This window comes from Physella acuta, unplaced genomic scaffold (genome assembly GCF_028476545.2).
Source record: "Physella acuta isolate Inbredline_101_S28 unplaced genomic scaffold, ASM2847654v3 ptg000570l, whole genome shotgun sequence".
Classification (NCBI taxonomy): Eukaryota; Metazoa; Mollusca; class Gastropoda; family Physidae; genus Physella; species Physella acuta.
The window spans coordinates 202,649-227,500 of NW_026732089.1; the positions used below are offsets into that span (position 1 = coordinate 202,649).

At 33.7% G+C, this 24,852-nt stretch overlaps 1 protein-coding gene, 2 long non-coding RNA genes and 1 other non-coding gene across 4 annotated transcripts; 3 read left to right on the plus strand and 1 right to left on the minus strand.

Moving 5' to 3' along the window:
* Positions 1-413: 413 nt before the first annotated feature.
* LOC131946745 (uncharacterized) lies at positions 414-2,657 on the minus strand. Its single transcript, XR_009387772.1, has 2 exons — positions 2,269-2,657; positions 414-1,874 (listed from the first exon to the last, which is right to left on the minus strand). It is a non-coding gene; the product is annotated as an uncharacterized LOC131946745 (long non-coding RNA).
* A 5,326-nt stretch (positions 2,658-7,983) lies between these two features.
* Positions 7,984-8,100, plus strand: LOC131946770 (U5 spliceosomal RNA). Its single transcript, XR_009387778.1, has one exon. It is a non-coding gene; the product is annotated as a U5 spliceosomal RNA (small nuclear RNA).
* A 4,421-nt stretch (positions 8,101-12,521) lies between these two features.
* Positions 12,522-14,769, plus strand: LOC131946756 (uncharacterized; the record flags this gene model as incomplete). The annotated part of the gene is made up of 2 exons (XM_059307682.1): positions 12,522-12,596; positions 14,695-14,769. Coding segments are annotated over 2 exons (150 nt in total), but the record flags the coding sequence as incomplete, so codon positions are not given.
* Positions 14,770-22,766: 7,997 nt separating this feature from the next.
* On the plus strand, positions 22,767-23,996 carry LOC131946749 (uncharacterized). Its single transcript, XR_009387775.1, has 4 exons — positions 22,767-22,890; positions 23,150-23,278; positions 23,514-23,642; positions 23,875-23,996. It is a non-coding gene; the product is annotated as an uncharacterized LOC131946749 (long non-coding RNA).
* The last annotated feature ends 856 nt before the right edge of the window (positions 23,997-24,852 follow it).

The window sequence follows — 24,852 nt, forward strand, 5'->3', positions numbered from 1 at the left end:
AACAAAACAGTATTTTTAATTTGATGTATTTGAAAATTATATAAGATAACTGTTATTTTATATTTAACTATTTATATTCAACTTATTAAACGTAATTTAAATTGTTGTTATTTGCAAGATAACTTATGTATAAACTTCTCTTAACAGACTGAGGGTTTTAGTGATATTTTCAGTGTTCGGCAGTATACTTGTAACTTTTGACCATAAGTATAGAGTGAGCATCAGCACACACATGTGTTAAATATCATTGTGTAGGTATTTGATTTGTCTTTAATATTACTGAAGAGTTTTTAGGTGTTAACAGTTGGTTTTAGTTTTGTAGCCTAAAATCTGATGGTTTAATTTTTAAAAAATAATTAAAAACTTTAAAATCAACAGTTCCCAAGAAGCAAAAAAATAATTGATAAGAGCTATTGGGTTAATATGTATATTTTATTGACTTGCATCCATATATGTATAAATGTGACAATTTTGAATGCACTGTGCCAAGAAATGGATTTTTCACAAATTAATTGATCTTATGATGATCTTTAAATGATTTGGACCTCTCCGCAAACATTTTTACTCTAAAAGTGGCAAACATAGGTTAACATGTAATCAAACACACACATAAGTCAATGTAATGAAATAATCAAATTGTAATATCTACAGTGCTTCTTATTACATTAAAACAGATGCTTTTAATGATCTTCAATTAATAAATAATGTGAACACACATGATAACTAAACAAACAATTTCCTTCTTTTTGTAAACATAAAGTGTATCATATACACTTATCTACACTTAACTTATATTCTTTTAATATTTTTTTATCAATACAATAACAATTTAAAAACCTCATTCTAATCTGATATAGTATGGTTCATAGAATGATTGGAAAATAATGGTGGCTTACAAGCCAAAGAAACAGTATGGTTAAGTGAAATATTACCTAACTTTCCAACTAACTTTTAAAGAGTGTAATTGGCAATACCATGTTGGAATTTTTTTTCCTAAGATATCTGGATTCTTTTCTCAATAATCTTGAAGTAAAATACAGAAATTAACTTTAGTTATATCTCAGAGGTGAAAAAATTTAGTTCTAGTACACTACTAGTACTTAATTGTTTACCGAAGGACATTACAGTTTTATTAACTGATCACTTCTATCCACCACATAAGCTAACCCATCTGGCCCACTGACCAGAATAATAAAAAATATAAAAAAACAAAACCATATGTGTAACCTGTCAGTGATCAGCCAAAAGCTCATAATTGCATACCCCACTGTTGGCTTATCCACAATCATAAGCATGATAATGTATTGTCAAGAAAAATATTCTTTCTAACCTTTGTCTTATCTATGGAAATATATAAAGCTACAACAATTTACTGCACTTAATTTTTATGTAAGTTGAGAGCATTATTTGTATAATATGTCCTCTGTAGGTTCGGTATCTTGATAGTACATCTTTAAAAAAGCATGACACCTTTGAAGCAATAGCGTGATATGAAAACTTGAGCCGCAGTCCATTGTAGAGCATAGAGTAAATTCTTGCTTCAGAATCTGTCAAAATGAGTGTTGATAATACCCAGAACGTATTATAAGTCCATAAAACCTGTAAGATTTAATCAGGTGTCGAATTAAACCATCCCGAGACAGATAGGTGATCTGCGTCGCTTTACATATCCATTGGTAAATTGACATAATGTATGTCACAATATCCACTGAAGAGTTTACAAACACAATAGGTTTGAGTAAACATATACTTCATTGTACTGTCTCCTGTCCTCATCTCAGCCAGCTGAATTCCTGGTTCTTTCTCAGGAGGTAACAGTCCCAGTTGATAAGGGATACCCATTCACTCCTTTTTTCCTTTATAAATTCTCAGTTCTGTTGAAAAGAAAAAAGGGTAAATTTTTAAAATATGGATTCTATTTAATATTTTTACATATAATAATTTCATCATAAATGTTAGGTGATTTATAATAAGTTAGTACAAGTTAGTACTGTTTGTAACAAAAGAAAACTGAGTTTTTATTACAGCCATGTAAGATCAGCTGATTTGTGTTTACATTCTAGACGGTAGACAGTACTGCTACCAATACTACTATTATATAATAATTGTCATATACTATGAACTAAAACTAGGCTAGTTACATAGTAAAATGATTGAAGTGTTCTTTTAACTACACATTTATAACTAATTAGTATCATTAAAAAGAAAAATTTATAAAAATCGCCAAAAAATTAGTAGGAAAAAAACGATAAAAACTGAGTTACTTACGATGTGTAGAGAAAGAGTTCAACATAGTGTTCAAAACTGTATTTTCATTATCTCCAGTGTCTAGGACATCAGTAAGGTCTTATACTTCTTCGTTACTTGAATCTAAATCATTTTCACGCAGATAATTAGAATCTAATTCCATTTTCCATGAGGTCTGACCGAGGATGAATGCAAAGTCGGCAAGATGGCGGCGTCTCGCCGATCACGCGATAGCATTAATTTTCGTACTCGAAAATATATAATAAGTTTAAAATTAATAATATTTTTTTGCAGATTATGATTAATTCATCATTTATTTTGATATAAAATGATATTGTGCTTGAAAAAACACATGTTTATCACCATTTTTATGACCTCAAAGTCACATGACAATAATGGGACATAAACCAATCAATCGTTGGGTGGGAGTTAACAGACATTGCATGTTAAAATAGAAATAGCTTACAGAACTTTTGGAAGTAAACAATACTTGATTTATTGAAAAACGTATATTTTCTGGTCAAAAGTGCGATATTGTGGTTAGTATATACAACGATTATAATAATAATTTAAATAATTATTTTCAATATTTAGCTGTGTTTTCGCTTGCTAAAACTTTCGTTAAAATCAAATTATGTTAAGAAATAAATGTACCATCCGGTCTTAACTCTGTTATATACCCAACGTGTCGCCGGTAAAATTTAACCAAGACAAAGTTTAAGAATTTTTTATAGACAAAACGTTTATTTCATAGTTATAATTAAGTAATAAGTAGTAATGTTTTGATGCACACCTTCGAAGGCATATGTTTAGTAAATGAACTAATTGTAAGTTCTAAAAACAAAGGATTAGACATAATAAAACATTAGCATCCATTTAATGGCAATAGTATTCAGCCTAAAATGTATTAATTTAGTACTTGCTTTTTATCCATTTCCAATGGTGTATAATCATGAAAAGTATACATTGGGATATCTATCATTATAGTTGCAGTTATCAATTATAGTTATCAGTTAAGGAAGTCTTTGTGGCGAACATTTACAACAGTTCATGCGTTTTTCTATTTCTTTTACATAGACTATAACTAAAAAACATTATGACATATCTTTAGATTGTGTGTCAAGTTATGGTATCAACAAATGTTGAGCTACTGAGCAGAAATAAGCGTAAACGTTTTATTAAGTCCGTGTAATGTATGGCCAGAAAAATCTTGTAGTATATTAACGTCAACAGAAAATGTCGATAACGAAAAAAATGATAGGTTTAAAAAAACGCTTTTAGCAGTTAGTGTTCAACGATTTTTAATAGTTTATTTAACACAGGTATGATATTTTCGTGTGTAAAATGACGTGTCACAGATTATATTCTGAGATGTTTTAAAGTTATGGTTGTCGAAACGCGTCCAGAAAACACAGCCAAACAATTGTGTAGTTTGCCTAAATAAATGATGTACAGATCGGCATACTTGATTGTTTAAAGAGTTAATAGCATAAACTATTAAGATAACTGTAAAGCATAAGCTTTGTACCTAAAGCTTTAAAATGAAGAGGGTTGAAAACATTGTTTTAATCATCTTAAGTCGGGCATATCTCTCGGGGCAAGGTAAAAGCCTCATCCCTTCCCGAGGAAGAAATTGAAAAATGTACAATGTATAGATACAGCATATACATTATGTAATGCCCCCCCCCCCTTGAAGTTTAAGTGAACCTCCACCGAAAGTTGTAAATACCCCCCCCCCCCCCACCAATTAAGCTTTAATCCGGCAAATTTAAATTTTTCACGCAATTTTACGCACCGTAAATATATATATATATATATATATATATATATATATATATATATATATATATATATATATATATATATATATATATATATTCTTTTTGTAGAACATGTTTCAATGAAGACCTGTCGCTAAGTAAAGTGTATTCTAAACCGTCGTTCTATAGAAACAATCATTCCAAACAAACCGTATATTAACTATGAATGTGAACCTTTTCAGCACTGCCAAATAAAAATAAAATTGCTTCAAACTTTTCTCGGGAGGAAGTCAAAATTAATGGGGCTGATTCGTCTCATCTGGTCACCTTGAGTGCCAGCAACCAACTAATTTTCTTTAAGTGAAATGGTTTCGTTTTAAAAGAGAATCGAATAAGTCAGATTTTTAGGTGTCTTATTTGTTGCCGTATGGCTTCATTTTTATCAAATTTGTTGTAGACCTATAAACGACTTTTTCTCGCCTAGTGCCAATAGGTGAATCAGTCTTCATTTGATTTATATGACCTAAGATAGATTTAGTCTTAGTTTTAGACCTAAGATTGCGTTTAATATTAAACGTATAAAACGTTTGTAGTCAGCTATTGATTTTGTTGCTGTTCGATTTACATTTACACGTAAGGCAAAAACTCGATATCCGTGTATTTTGTGAAAAAATATCTGGATTTATTCCTAATTTGCCATACAGTCGATATATAAATAGCTGTTGCTACTAGTCTGTTTTCGTCTTCTGTTCTTTGTCTAGTCGTGTTAATTAAATTAATTGTGATTGCTTTATTTGTTGTGGCTGTTTGATTGGTGGTGTTTAATATTTTCGCAAGTGTTTGCTTTGCTTTCTGTACTAATATACAATCTAAATAAATGCGTTTCTCAGTTTCTTGTATATTTTGTTTACACGTTTGACAAGTTATTTTAACATCTTGATTTGACTTTGAATTTCGTGAAACTGGAGTTGTATTAAAAATCAGTCTGTATCCTACTTCCCTTTCTTTTGGTGTAATGTCAACATTTATTGATTTAAAACTTAGAACCGAAGAGAACCGATTTTATTGTTGGGTATTGTCGTGTTACGGTAAATTACGATGAACGTGAATTGTAATTTTACGCATAGTCTTTTTGTAAAAACAACTATCTATGAATGAGAGCTAGAAGACTGTTTTTTACAAGCACACACACACGCCCACGCACGCACGCACGCACTCACACACTTTCACAAACACGTGCGATCGAATTCACACACACATAGATATGCATAGACACATATAAATACACGTATACGTAAATGAAGATGAACACACAAACACACATACACACACAACAATAAATACCCAAACGTTCACACATATACAAACATCCACACTAACTCAAACGGACACATCTATAGTGAGAAAGAGTGTAAAAAAAGACACCCAGACACTAACATACAACATATCATTACGGGTAGTGTGTGTTTATATATATCATCAAGTCTACATTTCCGTTATATCGATACCATGTTACATTCATCTTTTTACCTTCTTTATTTCTTAAAATACATTTCACACCCAATCTTAGATATCTGGGAGAGCGCCAGCTTCCGGTGACGTCACGTCCTCCATGTTAAACTGGAGGAAACAGTGTATCTACTATCTTGGAATAAAGAAAAAATCAGAACTAGGTCCGTGCTGAGCAACTGTCAACGATCTAGCAGATGTGGGCTACGCGGACGTTAGGGGAGAATCGTTGATGATCCCGACAGGCAACCTGTATTTAAAGCGTGACGTCTCTCTGTGGACGCAGGCGAGGGACGGGCGGAAGTGATGGGCTGAGAGTTTATTTTTAGATTAAAAAACTAAGGGAGGTAACAAATGAGAGTAATTAAGGATTTAGAATCTTAGGAAGAAAATAGTGGAAATTATATTTTTTTTTTAAATTGAGAAGGAAAATACAGTGACAGTTAATAAAGGCCATTAGAATCGTTTGATTTCGTATTCGGTATTGTTTCTAAGAGTATTATAAGAGTATTTCATAGAACACAAACCAGCAATTTCTGCAATTATGATCTTTTATTAATTGTCGTTTTATTTGAATAGTTATTAATAGTTCATTTAAGCCCACTTTAAAAAAAACATTTAATACAGTTCACCATTTTCTTCATGTAATAATAATATTTGTAAATGTCATGTCTGATTTATGTCACAGATTAACGCTCAAGCACATTTGTATATGCTGATGTAAATATTTCTATTTGAAAATAAAAGTATTATATTCTAAAAAAAAATCCAAACGTGATGACGTAATCCATTCTTCCAGAATTGAATATGCTTCAATCGGAACTATTTTTCTCTATCTCATATACACTCGCACACTCTCGTATTTTTACACACATGCAGACTAATACATCCCATCGTATACAGTATCATCTTGTACACAATTACACAAACTTTAGTTTGCACAAACATGCACGTACTCTCGCATTTTCACACATAAACATACTTGCCAAAACACACAGCCCACCACATACACACACACACAAACGTATTCTTACTCGAATAATTACATAGTAAACACTTGCTTACTTACACACTCGCAATCTCTCTCTCAATTTCTCAGTTTCTTACACAAATACACCCCCCCCCCCTCCCGTGTACCCCACACAACTTTTCAAGAACCTCTCACATTCTCTAATTCAGTACCACTCAAAATTCCCACCCCCTCTCGGTCTCTAAATCAAGTTCACATACCCTCACACACCCACACATACACCCTCACACATACATACTCACCCCCCCCCCCCCACACACACAAACACCAACCAACATCACGTACATTGGAGTCAAGCGAGGGGGAACTCATTCAATTTGAATTTCAACCTTCTCGCCAATCACTTTTTAATTGGACTCAAGTCTCCGCCCTATCACAGGCCGTGCTTCAAGAGTCTGGGAAGGAAATTCTGTCTGGCTCGGTGGGACGTAATTAAAGAAAACACATGACTGAGACATCTCATATAGGCCTACATGGTTTCTTCAAAACTTTTCCACATCTATCGTTTTTTTTTTAAATTTTTGTTTGAGTTGAAAGATGATGTTTCCGTAGAAGTATGCAAAAGTACCGATAAATGAGGTTTTATATAAATTAGAATGACATATGATGGGCAAGTTATATATATATATATATATATATATATATATATATATATATATATATATATATATATATATATATATATATATACTAGCTTACCTTCCAGTGCGTTTCTGCTGTCTTAGAAGAAAGGCTGACTAAATATTTTTAAGAGGATTTCATTAACACACAATGTGTAGGCTACTTCTAGACGCATGAACCTGTTTTTCTAAAATCCTTTATTTTCTACCTTTAAGTACATAATTACATAAAAGCTTGTTATTAAAACGTTTTTTATGGATTTTTTTTCTGTATTTTTACGTTGGTAGTATGGCAGTACTTGCAATATTAGTGTTTGTTAAATTGGCTATGTTGATTAGTGTTGTAACCTTAAGTTTGTTGTGGTAAAGATTTATGAACCACGTTTTGTCACACCTATTTTTTGATAAATAAAAGCTCATTTATGGTAAATAACAGCGATGAAAAAGATGTATTTTCTTTACTAGGCTAATAGACCACACTCGGGTGATGTTATTTTTATTTTAATTAATATATTTCACTTTTTACAAGCCACAAATCATAAGGGAGTTAATGGGATTACCTAAAGGGAAATAACTCAAAGATATAGCTTAAAATTATTACGAATATTATATTTGCCATAATTTTTGCGATTTATCAATAAATTATATTTTAGAATATGTGTTTTCATTTGTTAATAGATAATGAGATAAGAAAACTGTAAACAAAATTGATAATGTCATAGCATTGATAAATAATGAACGTAAATGCAAAAATTGAAAAACTATACTTTTATCTGTACTCGAGTTAGATCTGGTTCAAATTTTTTTCATATATTAGCAACTCTGGTTTCACTTCACAACGCGTAAATCTTTCGCCTTTTACTAAAGATTTCCGTGGAGAGGAGCATAATAATGAGTCTAATACTCTATTTTTCAAGCCCTACTTCTGTAGGGTAATAGCACTAATAAATGATTGGTATTAAGAATGACGCAAGTATATCATTGATAGTTTATTCAACGTTAAAACTGCATCACAGTAGAAACGTCATTATGAAACTATCGTTAGAACTAATAAAACTGCGCCAAATAGAATATTTAAAAACTTAACTTTAGTTTAATTAAATTAATTGATAGACTAATTGTTTGTGCAGCAATGCTTGTGAGCTGTTTCCTTTTATCATGTATTAAATTTAAAATATATTAAACTAGCGTACCCGTCCCCCGCGGGGATAGAAGAAAGTTTGACGAAATATAGTAGAAGGATTTCACCAACGCGTTGCCAATCATATGTTCTTAGACAATGCCTGCGCTTGGATCATAAATATCAGGACACGGGTTTACCAACACTACCGCATGAAAACCTTGAGTGTACATTAATCACTCACCGAAATAATATGGTAGAACACACTTCGTTGACCGCCCATGTGTCAGAGACTTAGAGACCCTCTCTCAGAAGCCGCCCCCACCCCACCCACCCCCCGATTACACTACCGCATAGGCGCGGCGTACGACCCCTGGCTCCTTAAAATAGCATCCTGTTAACAATGATGCAGATTGCGTCATTCACTAAAGTGACACAAATGAACAGGATTTGTTATTTAACACGTAAAATTTTTTTGACGCGTTTTAAACATCAGTGTGACTGATGCAATATGTTAGCGTTACTAATGGTCTATTCTTAGATGCTCGATCTCAATTTCTGTTTGGATTATCTAAAAATAGATGCTAATTGCATCATTCGCAAAGTGGCAAAACTGTTTGGATTTTTTTTTACGGACAAAAAGAAACATCCCAGTTAATAATCTAACCTTAGTTAATTTTTCTGATTATTAAAATAAAACGTATTACATGACCCTCAGCAACCCATGTGAGCCTTTGGTGGCCGAAACAGACATTTTTATTTGCTGCCTAATTGCACCCTACCAGGGCGCCATAGGACACGCCTGATTCAATTTAGTAAGCGTTTGTAACGCCCCATCCTATCCATTGTCTATCACACTGTTTAGACCGAACGTTTTCACCATAGCGCTAACGGGAAAGAGCAGGGCGCCAAATCGCATCCTACCGGGGGGGGGGGGGGGGGGGGGGCATGCGAAATTAAATCCCATCTTCCCCACCACCTACCCACCCCTATTCTCCCCTCCCACCCCAGAAACCTTCTCGGGAGTATTCATCAACTCTCTAAAGTTTTATGGCAATCGTCTTTTATTTTTATATACCGTATATAGAGAAAAATCCCACCATTTTTTTTTACAGAAACCTTCCCTGGAATGTTCTAATCAACTCCCCAAAGTTTGATGGCGATCGGAATAACGCCGTGAAACCGCAATCGACGTTTATTTTTATATACCGTTTATAGAGAAAATCGCACCCTTCTGTGGCGCCGCCCTTGCGAAATAAAAGGATTTTTTTACAGAACCCTTCCCTGGAGTGTTCTAATCAAGTCCCTGTAGTTTGATGGCGATCGGATGAACGGTATCACTGCAATTCAGTTTTATTATTTTTATATACCGTACATAGAGGAAAATCGCACCCTCCCGTGGCGCCGACCTTGTGAAATTAAAAATTATTTTCTTATAGAACACTCCGCCCCTGCGAATTTGAATTTTTTTTTTTTTTTTGGCAGAAACCTCCCCAGGAATATTCACAACCACTTCCCAAAGTTTCACGGCGATGTGATGAGAGGTGTAGTAATGCATAAAAGACAGACAAACAGACACACACACACACACACAAACATACATTTCTTATATATATATATATATATATATATATATATATATATATATATATATATATATACATATAAACCATCTAATATACCTTAAAATAAATAATAATCATTAAAAAAGTTTTAAAAAACCCACGTTTTCTGATTGAACTAAAAAGTAGAAAATAAACGCTATACATCACAATAATGCAAGCGATCACTCTACTATAAGCGATGAAAAACGTGGGGCGCCGAAGTAAAAGTTATATTACTATTGATTAGATAATACTATTGACTTTTATTAGGGAGCTTGTAGAGAGTCAACAGTATTAGAAACTGTAAGAAAATCACGGCGCCCCACGTTTTTGATCGCTTATAGTAGAGTGATCGCTTGCATTATTGTGATGTATAGCGTTTATTTTCTACTTTTTAGTTCAATCAGAAAACGTGGGTTTTTTAAAACTTTTTTAATGATTATTATTTTCTACTTTTTAGTCTTTGTTTGTTTGCATTAAAATCTTGCTATCGATTTTATCTTTTCACTTTTTTTGGGTAAACGAAGACAACTCGTAAAAAGACAACTCGTAAAAAGACAACTCGTAAAAAGACAACTCGTAAAAAACACGTTGTGTGAATACGTTACTGACTAGAACACATAGATTTGAACCCGTGTCGAGTGGGATAGCAATCGTGTGCCCAACCACTCGACCATATCGTCTCCCCCAAACTGGCCTACCTCGTGCAAGTTTAAACTCGGTTCAAACTAAATTATCTGTCCCTAAGCCTGTGGCGAAGTGGGATCGTTCGCTTCACTGCGCGCGAGGTACGCGTCGCTCCTGTAAGTTTAAACTCGGTTCAAGCTAAATTCTCTGCCCCTAAGCCTGTGGCGACATGTGATCGTTCGCTTCACTGCGCGCGAGGTACGCGTCGCTGGTTTTTTTTCTAATGGCTAGCAGAGGAGAATTATATATATAGATTATATAGCGGTCTAAAATGCTCAATAAAATGTTTCCATTGATCAATTTAGTAATAATAACAATTGAATATTCAATGGTCATCCAAAAGAAAGCTTCCCTGAAAATTTCAGCGCGCTAGCTAACTGGGAAGTGCCAGAAATTTCGATCGCAAGATTTGATTGGAAAGACAAACACACAAACAGAGAAAGCAAGTTAAAGAAAACGTGGGAAAAACCTGAGTGGTGATATAAAAGGTTATAAAAATGTTACCGCGTGATCAAGCGCTTATACAATACATTATATACAACCTCAAGCGCAATAACGTCTAGACTGTTCAAGTGTGTCGGTGACTGGGTGCAAAGTTTTACGGTCGGCCAGCTCCAGACATTACAAGTGATCTGTAGTTAAGGGAGACGCAGGTAAACATGATATCATTTATTGACGTGGGCGTTGTAGCAAGATAAACAAGACGAGAAAATTTTCAACTTGTAGAGCTTGGTTAGATCATGATGGGTTGTATGTTTTAATTATGTTATCTAATTTTGTAAAATACCATTTAAACTGTAAAATGTATTAACTAATAACATGGCTATCGTTATAACGATCATTTTTATTTTTTCACACATAAACACAGCTCAAAAGTATATTTTGATTATGGTTTTATACTATATCACGGGTTCCCAACCTGGGGGTCGCGACCCCCCTGGGGGTCGCGAAGGGCTTTCTGGGGGGTCGCCAACTGGTATACTAAACCTTAGTAATTTGAAACAAAACAAAAATATTTAGAAGAATTTTTGAAATTCGGCTTTATTAACATCACTGGAAATGTAATAGAGAAGAAACAAAGCGCCTTGTACAAAGATGTTCTCAGTTGAAATCTTCAAAACTAAAACGTCATTTGAGAAGAGTCATTCCAAACATCTGCAAACGCAAGAGACTTGATCGATCAGGAAGTTTTCACCAGCTTTTGTGCAAGCATCAAATGAAGTCGCGATAGAAAATGCCAAGCAAAAAAATAAAAACAATAGGAGAAAATCTCATCAAACGCTGCATGTACGTAAATGTTAAATAACACATTTTTATTGAAATTAAGCTTTCACCATTGTTTGTTTTTCAAGTTGATAAATCAACAGATGTGAGTTCGTGTTCGCAGTTGCTGGTCTTTGTCTATATTCATTCAGATGGTAGCAAATAAGAGTTGCTCTTTTGTGAAGATAGCATGGAGAAAATAAATACCTTTTTTGAAACTGGATGATTAAAATGGGTTCGAACGGCTGTGGGGGTTTGTACGGATGGTGCGCCATCTATGTTTAGCTCAAATTCGGGCTTTCAGAAAACAGAAAAGATTTAGCTCCCTAACCACTACCCTCACCAATCGCCATTGCTAGTATAAGTCGTAAATTATGTAAAATTTGGAGCCTTCATAGAACTGAGCAAAAACATTAATATAGATCACGAGGTTCTGCTCTTCTACACTACAGTACGCTGGCTGTCAAACGAAATGCCGTGAATTGTGTTTTTGAATTGAAATCTGAAATCAAATTGTTCTTGGAAGTGCAAAGGAAACAAGACCTTTTGGTATACTTAAAACGACATAGAGTGGTTGGAGAGAGTATCTTACCTAGCAGATGTGTTCGTACATCAAAATAAGCTTAACCTGAAGCTTCAGGGAATATGAACGAATATTATAACTTTCCATGATTATCTCGGGGCATTTTTATCAAAGCTGCAAAATCCGTAAAGAAAATAAATCTTGGAAATATTGTAAATTTGAGAAACTCTGCGGTGTGGTAGATGAATCTGATTGTGAGATAATTAACATTTTGAAAGAAGCGATTTCTGGGCTTCTTGAATCTCTTGGAAACGAACTGCAGCGCTATTTCTCTGAGCTGAAAAAAAAGAAATCTGCATTTACGCATTACCCATTTTCTTCTTCCCTTGATGTTGCCAGCATTCCCGATGAATTACAAGATGAATTCTTTGATTTGCAGAATGATTCCGAGTAAGATGAAAAACTGCAGACACAATTTTAGTGCAGTATTCACCATTCATACCCAAACGTAAAATTTATTGACTTTTCGAGAATATATTTTCAACACTATTCTTCGATTAAAAACAAAATGAAGATAATTATAATGACATAGGTTGGCGTTAACAAAATTTTATAAAATTAAAACTTTAACCAAGAAGGTTTAGTGAATAGTATGCAATTTTACTCATGCTATTAAAACAGTTATCAAGAGAATTGCTTATTGAAAGTCTACAAAAAAAACTTTTTTTAGTGCTTATTAATTTCCACTTTTTTATTTCTATGGGGGTCGCGGGTCACTTACTTTTTATAAAAGGGGGTCGCCACTCGAAAAAGGTTGGGAACCACTGTACTATATTTTGTATGGGAACACATTATAGACGTTCTTTGAAAAATAATCCAAGTTAAAATATTATAATTAAACAATTTCATTTAACAAACTGGAACAGAACTCAAGTTATCATGTTCACACGAAATCAAGTACAATACCAATTCCACAACCGAAGATCACTAAAAAGTTAAAATAAACTTTCACATACATACATAGAAAGAGAGAGAGAAGAGAGAGAGAGAGAGAGAGAGAGAAAGAGATAGAGAGATAGACAGACAGATAGAGAGGGAAAGAGAGAGAATAGTGTTATCTCAAGCACACATTCACGCACACACACACATGCTTCGCTGAGCTCATAAAATACAGTCAAACAAATATTTCTACATGTGAAGTTCAAGAACTATTTTCAACATGCAACCATGTTGCTGTTCTAACACAAAATGAACTTTAAAATCTGTTTAAAAATTGTGATAGAATAAACTCATGTCAATTCTAACAGGTTCTGCCGCACAAAGAAAAAAAAAATAAATCCTTGCTTGTTCCAACAATATATGTTCAAATCTACTCGTCTGGTATGTTTTATCAAAACTCAACAAGGGGTGAACTTTTTTGCTCAATTCAACAAGTGCGTCTATTTAAAATGTTGGCAGCTTTACCTGCGTGTAGCCAGCCAAGCAAGACGTTCTGTTTAGTTTTTAGATTGTCGATCATAAAGAGTTGCACCCTGTGAAACCCACTTGAAATTAGAAGACTGGTTAACATGCAATAAACTTGATTTTTGTAATAGTTTCATTACGTGAGAACGTACATTTTTACCTTATACATAGTGCTAAGCACAATATTGATTGTACAAGCGAAATAGGGAATGTCTGTTGAATTAAAACTTTTCAACATGGCATCAAGTAACGCTTCAAACTCGACTGACAAAATGGAACTTAAAGCAGGTGTTTTATATCTCATTATTCTATATATAATATAATTCTAAACATACTATAAATCATTAAAACTACGAGTATCATTATTTTTAAATACTTAACCCACTTGTGGATTACAATATGACAATACATCTCATTATAATAAAAAAATCACAGCGGGTTATTAAAGGGTAAGTGTTAAGGTACGTGTACGTGTACGAGGACAGTTGCGAATACAGAATCGAATACCGTTACAGAGAGATAAAAAGATACTAAAAAAGGCATTGGCATAGGCATAGACATAGGCATAGGCATCGGCATCGGCACAGGCATAGGCACAGGCATAGGCACAGGCATAGGCGTAGGCGTAGACTTTGTCGTTGTCGTTGTCGTTGTCGTTGTCGTTGACATGGACATGGATATAGACATAGACACAGACATGGACACGGACACGGACACGGACACGGACGTGGACGTGGACGTGGACGTGGACGTGGACGTGGACGTGGACGTGGACGTGGACGTGGACGTGGACGTAGACGTAGACGTAGACGTAGACGTAGACGTAGACGTAGACGTAGACGTAGACGTAGACGTAGACGTAGACGTAGACGTAGACGTAGACATAGACATAGACATAGACATAGACATAGACATAGACGTAGACGTAGACGTAGACGTAGACGTAGACGTAGACGTAGACGTAGACGTAGACGTAGACGTAGACGTAGACGTAGACATAGACATAGACATAGACATAGACATAGACATAGACATAGACATAGACATAGACATAGACATAGACATAGACATAGACATAGACATAGACATAGACATAGACATAGACATAGACGTAGACGTAGACGTAGACGTAGACGTAGACGTAGACGTAGACATAGACGTAGACGTAGACGTAGACGTAGACGTAGACGTAGACGTAGACGTAGACGTAGACATAGACATAGACATAGACATAGACATAGACATAGACGTAGACGTAGACGTAGACGTAGACGTAGACATAGACATAGACATAGACATAGACATAGACATAGACATAGACATAAACATAGACATAGACATAGACATAGACATAGACATAGACATAGACATAGACATAGACATAGACATAGACATAGACATAGACATAGACATAGACATAGACATAGACATAGACATAGACATAAACATAGACATAGACATAGACATAGACATAGACATAGACATAGACATAGACATAGACATAGACATAGACATAGACATAGACATAGACATAGACATAGACATAGACACAGACGTAGACATAGACATAGACATAGACGTAGACGTAGACGTAGACACAGACGTAGACACAGACGTAGACACAGACGTAGACACAGACGTAGACACAGACGTAGACGCGCACATGCACATTACATATATTAATATATATTTTCTATATCCCATTCTTGTAACATCTCTCCATATACCACACATTCCATTCACAGCAAACATACGCACATAAGTGCCACGCTTGACTTATTTCTGTTAAAGGCGTAACACTTGCAATAAACTTGATGCACTTAACTATTCGTGTTAATGAACACACAAATAATGCATCGGAATGTTTGAATTCATTAAATAAAATGTTAAGATTTATTTTTAGACAGCTCAATAGTGTTGATGGATTATATGCAATGCAATTATTGCACGGAAATGTCAGAGTGACATAATACGTGTACACCACTGCACATTTTTTTAAATTAACTACGGTCTGGTAAATCAAGAAGTGGCCTCGACAAAGTGTTAAATAGGTTAATCTGCTCTGTGGTGATAATACAACAGTGCCGGCTCAAGCTTGAAGCTGTTCTGTTGCAAAGGGCTGATTTAGGTGTCTGCCATTTTCTAACATTGAGTTAACACAGGTTAGTAAGTTACTTATATTACATTCAATTTTAAATGATAGTTGTTTTTTTTATATTGTAGAAAGTTACTATCTTTTTGACATAAAATTTGTATATCACATATGCAATTAAATTACATTATTATAATCTATCTACTTGTCAAACATTGTTATCTATTGTGAAATAAATAAATATTTAAAAATTAGCATATCTATATACGTATAATTTACTTATACATATATACATATTTACACGACGAAAATTCAGGCCGGCTAAAAGTTAACAAAAGAAATTATTCAACCCTATTTTGAAAACGAAAAATATGGTCGACAATAGTATATGCTCGCACATTTTGTGATAGTATAGTATACTGAATAATAAGTGTAAGAAATTGCAACAAGACTTAAGACCGTGTAAATATTTCACTCGGACAAATCGCACACTCTAGTTCTTTAGAAATTGCTGCAAATGTAAACTAAGAACGATTATGACGATTAAATGTATACTTTAGAAATGGCTTTAATTTTTAATCGTATACATTTTAATTAGTCGCGTATCATATATATATATATATATATATATATATATATATATATATATATATATATATATATATATATATATATATATATATATATATATATATATATATACATATATATATATATTTATATTCTTTTTTTTAAGCCACCTCATCTGTTATTTTAGTTTCAAGATAAATATGTTTATCAATGCTTATTATACACATTATTTAAGTAATGCTAGTTTGTATGTGTTCATTTCTGTGTTATGAAATAGTCATGCGTTTCGAAAATTTCATCACCTACTCTGTGAAAAATTCTTAAACTTGTAAAAAAAGCCCTCATATATGATATTAGAATATTTAAAAACATAAAATATATTAAGCTTATTTCGTTTTAGAATGTGTAGATTATCGTAGTTGTTAGATATGAAATAAGGAGTATAAACCTACACTACACAAAATAATGAGTTTAAATGAACACCGTTACTTTTAACAATTTGTTTTTTAAATAAATTCATTTTTCGCAGTGCGACACCGGAAACATGCCACTAACAAGTACACAAATTTACTTATCAGTTGTATGTCTTGCCTTCTTAGGTTTTAAACATGGTAAGTTCAGTTTTAACATTCGCTTCTTCTATCTAGGCCTATATATATATAAAAAGCAATGTATGTTTGTGAGTCTGTTTGTTTGTTTGTCTTTTATGCATTGCTACACCTCTTATCACATCGCCGTGAAACTTTGGGAAGTTGTGGAGAATATTGCTGGGTAGGTTTCTGCGAAAAAAAAAAAATTCAAATTCGCAGGGGTGGCGCCCCGGTAGGGCGCGATTTGTTTTTCTCTATATACGGTATATAAAAATAAAAGTCTATTTTGGTTTGGCATCGTTAATCCGATAGCCATGAGACTTTGGGGAGTTCATCATACCACTCTAGGGAAGGGTTCTGTAAAAAAAATCATTTTTAATTTCGCAAGGGCGGCGCCACGGGAGGGTCCGATTTTTCTCTATTTACGGTATATAAAAATAATAAAAGTGAATTGCAATGACACCGTTCATCCGATAGGCATGAAACCTTAGGAAGTTGTTGAGAATATTCCTGGGGAGGTTTATGCGAAAAAAAATATTTCAAATTCGCATGGGTGGCACCCCGGCAGGGCGCGATTAGCTTTTTTCTATATACGGTATATAAAAATAAAAGTCGATTTTGGTTTGGCATCGTTCATCCGATAATCATGAGACTTTAGGGAGTTCATTATACTACTCTAGGAAAGGGTTCTGTAAAAAAAAAAATTAATTTCGCAAGGGCGGCGCCACAGGAGGGTCCGATTTTTCTCTATTTACGGTATATAAAAATAATAAAAGTGAATTGCAGTGACAACGTTTATCCGATAGGCATGAAACTTTGGGGAGTTCATTATAAAACTCTAGGGAAAGGTTCTTTAAAAATCATTTTTAATTTCGCAAGGGCGGCGCCACGGGAGGCTGCGATTTTTCTCTATATACGGTTTATAAAATTTCGGGTTCACACCGTTCATCCGTGTACCATGAAACTTTGGGGAGATGATTAGATCACTCAATGGTAGGGTTCTGCAAAAAAATATTGTTTAATATTGCAAGGGCGGCACACCACCGGGGGGGCGATTTTTTTCTCTATACACGGTTCATAAAAAATAAAACTCGGATGCGGTTCATCCGAGTACCATGAAACTTTAGGGAGTAGATGAGAATACTCCCGAGAATATTTCTGCGAAAAAGAAAACTAAAGTTTCTTATGGGCGGCGCCATATAGGGTACAACTTTCGTCAATACACGGTTTGGCGCCCAGAGTTTTAGAGCGACTATGTTGGCACTTGGCATCCGTTAATCGAGCGTCCTGCATTGCGAGTAAGGAGTACTACTATATTCAGCAGTAAAACTACAACAGGCTTCTAAAAATAACTTTGTAACGCGAGGAAATCCTTCTGTACAGTTTCGTCACCTTGCGACAGATGAAAAAATAACTTTTTGAATATGAGGAGCCTACTGTAGAGTTTCGTCACTTTGCGAATGATGCAATAAGCATCTATTATTAGACAATCCAGTCAGAAATAGAGATCGAGCATCTAATAATAGACCATTAGTAACGCTAGCATATTGCATCAGTCACACTGATATTTAAAACACGTCAAATAATTTGTTTACGTGTTAAAGAAAAAAATCCTGATCATTTGTGTCACTTTAGCGAATGACGAAATCTGCATCTTTATTAACAGGATGCTATTTGGCCGATGGCGCCTGTTAGTTTTAAGGAGCCAGGGGTAGTACGCCGCGCCTATGCGGTAGTGTAATCGGGGGGGGGGGGGGCATGAGAGCGCCCCTCTACGCTCTTACACAGAGGCGCTCACCGAAGTGTGTTCTACCATATTAATTAATGTACACTCTAGGTTTTAGAAAAGTAGGTCACGCGTCTAAGAACATATAATTATAATTGATAAAGCGTTGGTGAAATCCTAATATATTTCGTCAAACTTTCTTCTATCCCCGCGGCAACGCGCGGGGGTCGGGTACGCTAGTATTGGTAATAAAATTACTAAACGTACTTCTAGCTTTAAGCAGTAGCATAATTCGCAACAAGAAAGTATGTACGGTAAGACAACGGAATATTTGTTTTTAATATTTTATAATTTACCTACAAATTTGACGCATAACGTACTCCATAACACAAATCAGCCATACCTGTCTTAAAATAATTGTTTAGGATGTATATATAGTCAAAGACTAAAGCAAAACCATAATGTAAAAGCCACACACTATTTTAAAATTAAATTACGATGTAAGTTCAGTTAAACAAACAAGTTATACAGTTCAGGTGTCAAACTTATTGTCATCATGCTGCTACTTATTAGGGGACGGAGTGGTCTGGCGGTAGATAGTTGGACTGCTAAACTGCAAGTCTCGAGTTCGAATCGGTGTTCAAGTCAGTAAAACGTCCCTGAGTCCACCCAACTCTGATGGGTACCTAACTCGCGTTAGGAAAAGTAAAAGCGGCTGGGCATAGTGCTGACCACACTATCTTTTCATATGCCGAGGTCACAGATACAAGTGAACTCTACTTCACTTGCCCTATAGGCCGTCAAGTTTGAAAAGGGAACTTTACTTTATTACTAGTTATCACAAACACATTTATGTTATAAACTTAATGCCGAATACACGCTCTGTGACACGATGATAAATCTTGATTAAGAACCAACAATTACCAAAAACACTTAAGAAACATTGCCAATTGCTAAAGCACTAAAACAAAGTATTCGTGTTAAGCAGTTGGTTGGCAACTCGAACATACGCTAAGTGCTTTAGCATTAACGTTATTTAAAAAAAAAGAATTTTTAATTATATTAAGGAGTAAATAAGACTTCGACTCAAATGGTCCTCTTTACAGATTAATTTGTAGTGTGTTCCATTCCAACAGTTTTGTGCTGGAGACCACGATGTGAGCATTTTACCCATTACTTACAAAGAGGCCGGCCCTGTTCATGTAGAAATGGCTACGTAATCAGCATGAGCAATCCTTATAGATGTCTCGGTAATATATATATATATATACGTGCTTGCTCAATGTTTAGAGATGGTAGAGAAAGTATAACTCTTAATACCAGCAATAATCCGTTCCATATGTTATTTTTCTGGGCATAGTGCTAACCACACTATCTCTTCATATGCCGAGGTCACAGAAACAAGTGAACTCTACTTCACTTGCTCCATAGACCGTCAGGTTTGACAGGGAACTTTACTAATTTTTACTGTATATATTATTTTTGTCTTATTTTTGTAGAGTTATATTGTTTACAGCTAATACTCTAAAAAGTTTAGCTATTAAACAGTTGTATACGTAAAATATATGGTAGATATATTTACAAAATAAAAATATATTCGAATGACTTACAATAAAATAGTAAAGAAACGATCTTTGAAAAAACTGTTTAGTAAATTTTACTATAATCAAATTGTAATAAGCTTCACTGCCTAATATTTACTAAGGTAAAGATTGTTTTGTTCACTGCTACATGTGTTGATATTTAATATAAGATTTGTTTTGATTAAACATGCATTTTCATAAAAATCAGATCGGCTCTCTATCATTTTAGAGAAGGATGCTTCAAATAACCAGATCTAGTAAAAGATGCGTGAAACACATGCAAATAAATTATTTAAAAATATGTTGATTTTAGCTGTATATAGAAAATGGGTAATTCCATTTCATTTATAAATCAGAACATCTAAAGATATGAATATCTTTAGTAATAGCTCTTGTTATATTTAAGAATATGTAGTGTCTAAATAAATAACTTAATAATATTAGCAAAGATAGGTAGCTTTGTATAATTAGTGTAATTAGTGTAATTAGTGTAATTAGTGTAAACATACGTTTGAATTAAATGTCAAGAAAACAGTTGAAACGTTTTTAAAATGCATTACTTTATAGCGTTTGATGAACGTGTATTTTCTTTTAGATGTTAACGAATGCACCCACCGACATCAGCCTCCATGTCAGCAGATATGTACCAACACAATTGGAGGCTATTCGTGCTCTTGTAAACCTGGATACGCCATCAGTAAAACTAACCCAAACAAATGTTCTGGTGAGTCTCAATCAACATCGGTTAAAATAAGTTGTAACGTCATGTCAAAAAATGGATAAACAACTTTTCTTTAAAATTGTTTTAAATTTTTACTATGTGATATGAATGACAGATAATTGTTATATGTAGCTTTTATAGCAAGCTTAACCGTGGGACAAAATACACCAAGAAACTACGGTAGGACTTAATCCAACAATGTAAAATTTTTGTTTTACAATTTAAAAAAAAATACGTTCTTATTCCCTTTCTTCAACATGTATTTATTTTTCAGACATTAACGAATGTAAAGGCTCATCGTTGTCACCGTGTCAGCAGATATGTACCAACACAATTGGCAGCTACTCATGTTCCTGTAGACCTGGATACGCCATCAGTAAAACAAAACCAAACACATGTGAAGGCGAGTTTTAATTTCGCAATGATCAAAACATTTAAGAGTCGGCGTGGTCTAATCGGTAAAGCTCATGGCTGCCAAATGACAAAGTCTCGAGTTTCCAACCCTCGGGCAGATGAGGCTCGTTAGCTAGGGACAGCAACTCCAAAATCAAACAACTGTTGCCTTGTAGTTTGCTCTTTGTTGGATAAAAGCTATACAAGCAAATCCAAAAAGAAAAGCTGGCTGAAACCGGAGTCACAATGTTAAAATAACTGCGTTTAGATTTACGTTACACCAGTTTTATTTGAATTTATATTTTAAATTTCGGAATTCCGATAGTTCAATAACTACGGAATACATTTTGCCACATTATTGACGAAATAAAACGCTAGCTTTTGTATATTAAGCAGGTTTTATCTCATATATGTTTCGGAAATTAAATATTAATTCCAAATGCATGAAGCAATTTATTTAATGCCTCACTGTTACATTAGGTAATTGTCAAATTTAGAACACATCACAGAATCTGTGTAAAAAAGCAACCTTATTAATAAAAAAATGATATATATAAATATATATCCTCGCAAAAATCGTTAACTAAACTAATCCCGAATAGTACAATTATAAATGTATAGCCTATGCTTTTTCAAATCTTATGTTATTGCTACTCATGTGACGGTAAACTGACCATAATATTAATATAAATTTAATACAAACATTGCACTTATTGTTAACAGTAGAACTAATACTATACTCTTTGAAACATTTAAGCCTTAATATAATATACCACACAAACTATGCTTTTACCACAACTACCACTCAAATAAAGCATTCCTAGAAATAAACTGAAAATAGTACTAAGAAGTCTTAAACATTGAAAAATAGTATCTAATATGTGAGCAAATTAAACGAATCGTCCAAAAGTGAAAATATATTCACAAAACCAACGTCCGAAGCCTAATAATAAATTCCACATTGATTTAATTCACATACCAAGATGAACTGGGTGGACAAAATAATTGTCAGCAGACTCAGTTCGAGATTTTGGATTTGCAAACGTGCGCTTTATCATCCAATTACTTTACTATATAATGTTTTATTTTGCATTTAAATTATCATTTTACAATTTTAAACGAAAGCAAACACGAATTTTAAACAAACGCATTGTAAAAATAATATAATTAAAAGTGAAGTAAGCACATAGTGGAATAATTTAGACTTTAAACTGAACGAAATTGGCTATTTCCATTCCATAAAATTAAATAATTTTCAGACATCGATGAATGTTGTGATAAAAATAAAAGCCCATGTCAACAAATTTGTACCAACACAAATGGAAGCTATGTGTGTTCATGTAGGCGTGGATATTTCATTAGTAGCAGTGATGCTAAAAATTGTATTGGTGAGTCAAGCATCTGAGGCAAATTTAGTTTCTCCTTAATTGATTCAAGTGAATAGCTCAATATTAAATTGTAGTGGCTCATTTCGTTTCATCCTTAAAAAAAATTGTAAATAATTGTAAATATTTCAGTATTTTCTTATGGTGTACTTGACTGATTACAGCTTCAACTTTAAATGATATCGATATATTCAAGTTAATATAAATTTAACAATTGGTACATTTCATAAAAAACGATACTAGAAACGTTCATTTCTTCCAGACATAAATGAGTGTGCAAATACAACCGCGCCTGTATGCCAACAAAAATGTACAAATACAGTTGGAAGTTTTAAATGTTCTTGTGGAGATGGCTACAACATTAATACAACAGACCCTACCAAGTGTGATGGTCAGTTAATTTTTTTTGTCTTTTATTATTTCCTAAGATACACCAACACGTGGAAATATTATTTATAATTAAACTAAACCATGAAATAAGTTAAAAAATAACAAAAAGAAATATTTAAACCAATCGATTAAAGTATACAATAATTGAAATATAAGCAGAATATATGTTATAACTTAAATATGTTTTTGATGTTTTGGATGATACGTTATGTTCGTTCATAAACAATTTGTTTTAGATATCAACGAATGTGCAGATACTAAAAAACCCGTGTGCGAACATTTCTGTATTAATACACCTGGAAGCTTTAGATGCACGTGTAGAAATGGCTACAACATAAACACGACTGACCCCACCAAATGTGATGGTCCGTTTCGTTTTAATAATTTAACCAAATAAATATGAGATTCTAAATATTTTTTAGAAATAAATATTTTCGAGACAGCTAAGTTAAAAACAGATCGACTATTAGAGTTCGCAAGTATATTAACAATTTTTCAAAGTTAATAAACGGTATTAAATCATAAATGAGAAGCCCTAAGAGAGTTTTAATGATGTCATAATTTTTAAAAAATGATCGTTAACTAACTTTAAACCAGAAATCAACGAATGTGCCGATACCACCAACCCTGTGTGTGAACAACACTGTAGAAATACACCTGGAAGTTTTGTTTGTTCATGTGATGATGGCTACCTAATCAACACAACAGACCACACCAAATGTGATGGTATGTTTTACTTATTTTTATATTGAATACAATGCTTCAGTGACTGGCAACTTTTATTTTAAATGGAAATAAAATGTGTAACTTAAGTGTTAATTCCAATATGTTAATTTTTAAATATAAATAACACATCATTAATAACTTAATGGGCTTTTAAAATTGTAAATGGAAATAAAACACTATTCAATTGAAAATCGTAAAAAGATATTGGATTTTTAAAATATAGAAACATCTTTAAAATTTAATAGACTGTAAACGATATTATTAAAAAAAAACAAAAACAAACTTTAAACTAAATCAGTTTTTAGTTTGCTGGATAATAAACCATTTCTGTTCATAAACAAACATTTTTCTAGACATCGACGAATGTGCCGATGCTAAAAACCCTGTGTGTGAACATTATTGTATTAATACACCTGGAAGCGTTAGATGCACGTGTCGAGATGGCTACACTGTTAATACAACTGACCGCACCAAATGCGACGGTCAGTTTTTCCATGTTGTGTATTATTAACGGAGATACTTTATGCATGTGACATAATTATGGTTAAGAATTAAATTATAAATCGTTTTACGCCACTTGTGTTGAAAAAAAATAAATATATATTTCGCAAATATTAAACCATTTTTTTTGGGGTCGGCGTGGTCGAGTCGGTAAAGCTCATGGTTGCTAAACTGAAAAGTCGCGAGTTCGAACCCTCGGGCAGATGAGGCTCGTTACCTTGCGAAAGCCACTCATCTAGGTTCGACACATCCAAAATCAAACAACTGTAGTTTGTTCTTCGTTGGACAAAGGCTATTGAACCAACTCCAAAAATAAAAGCAGGCTGAAATCAGAGTCAATGGCCTGAA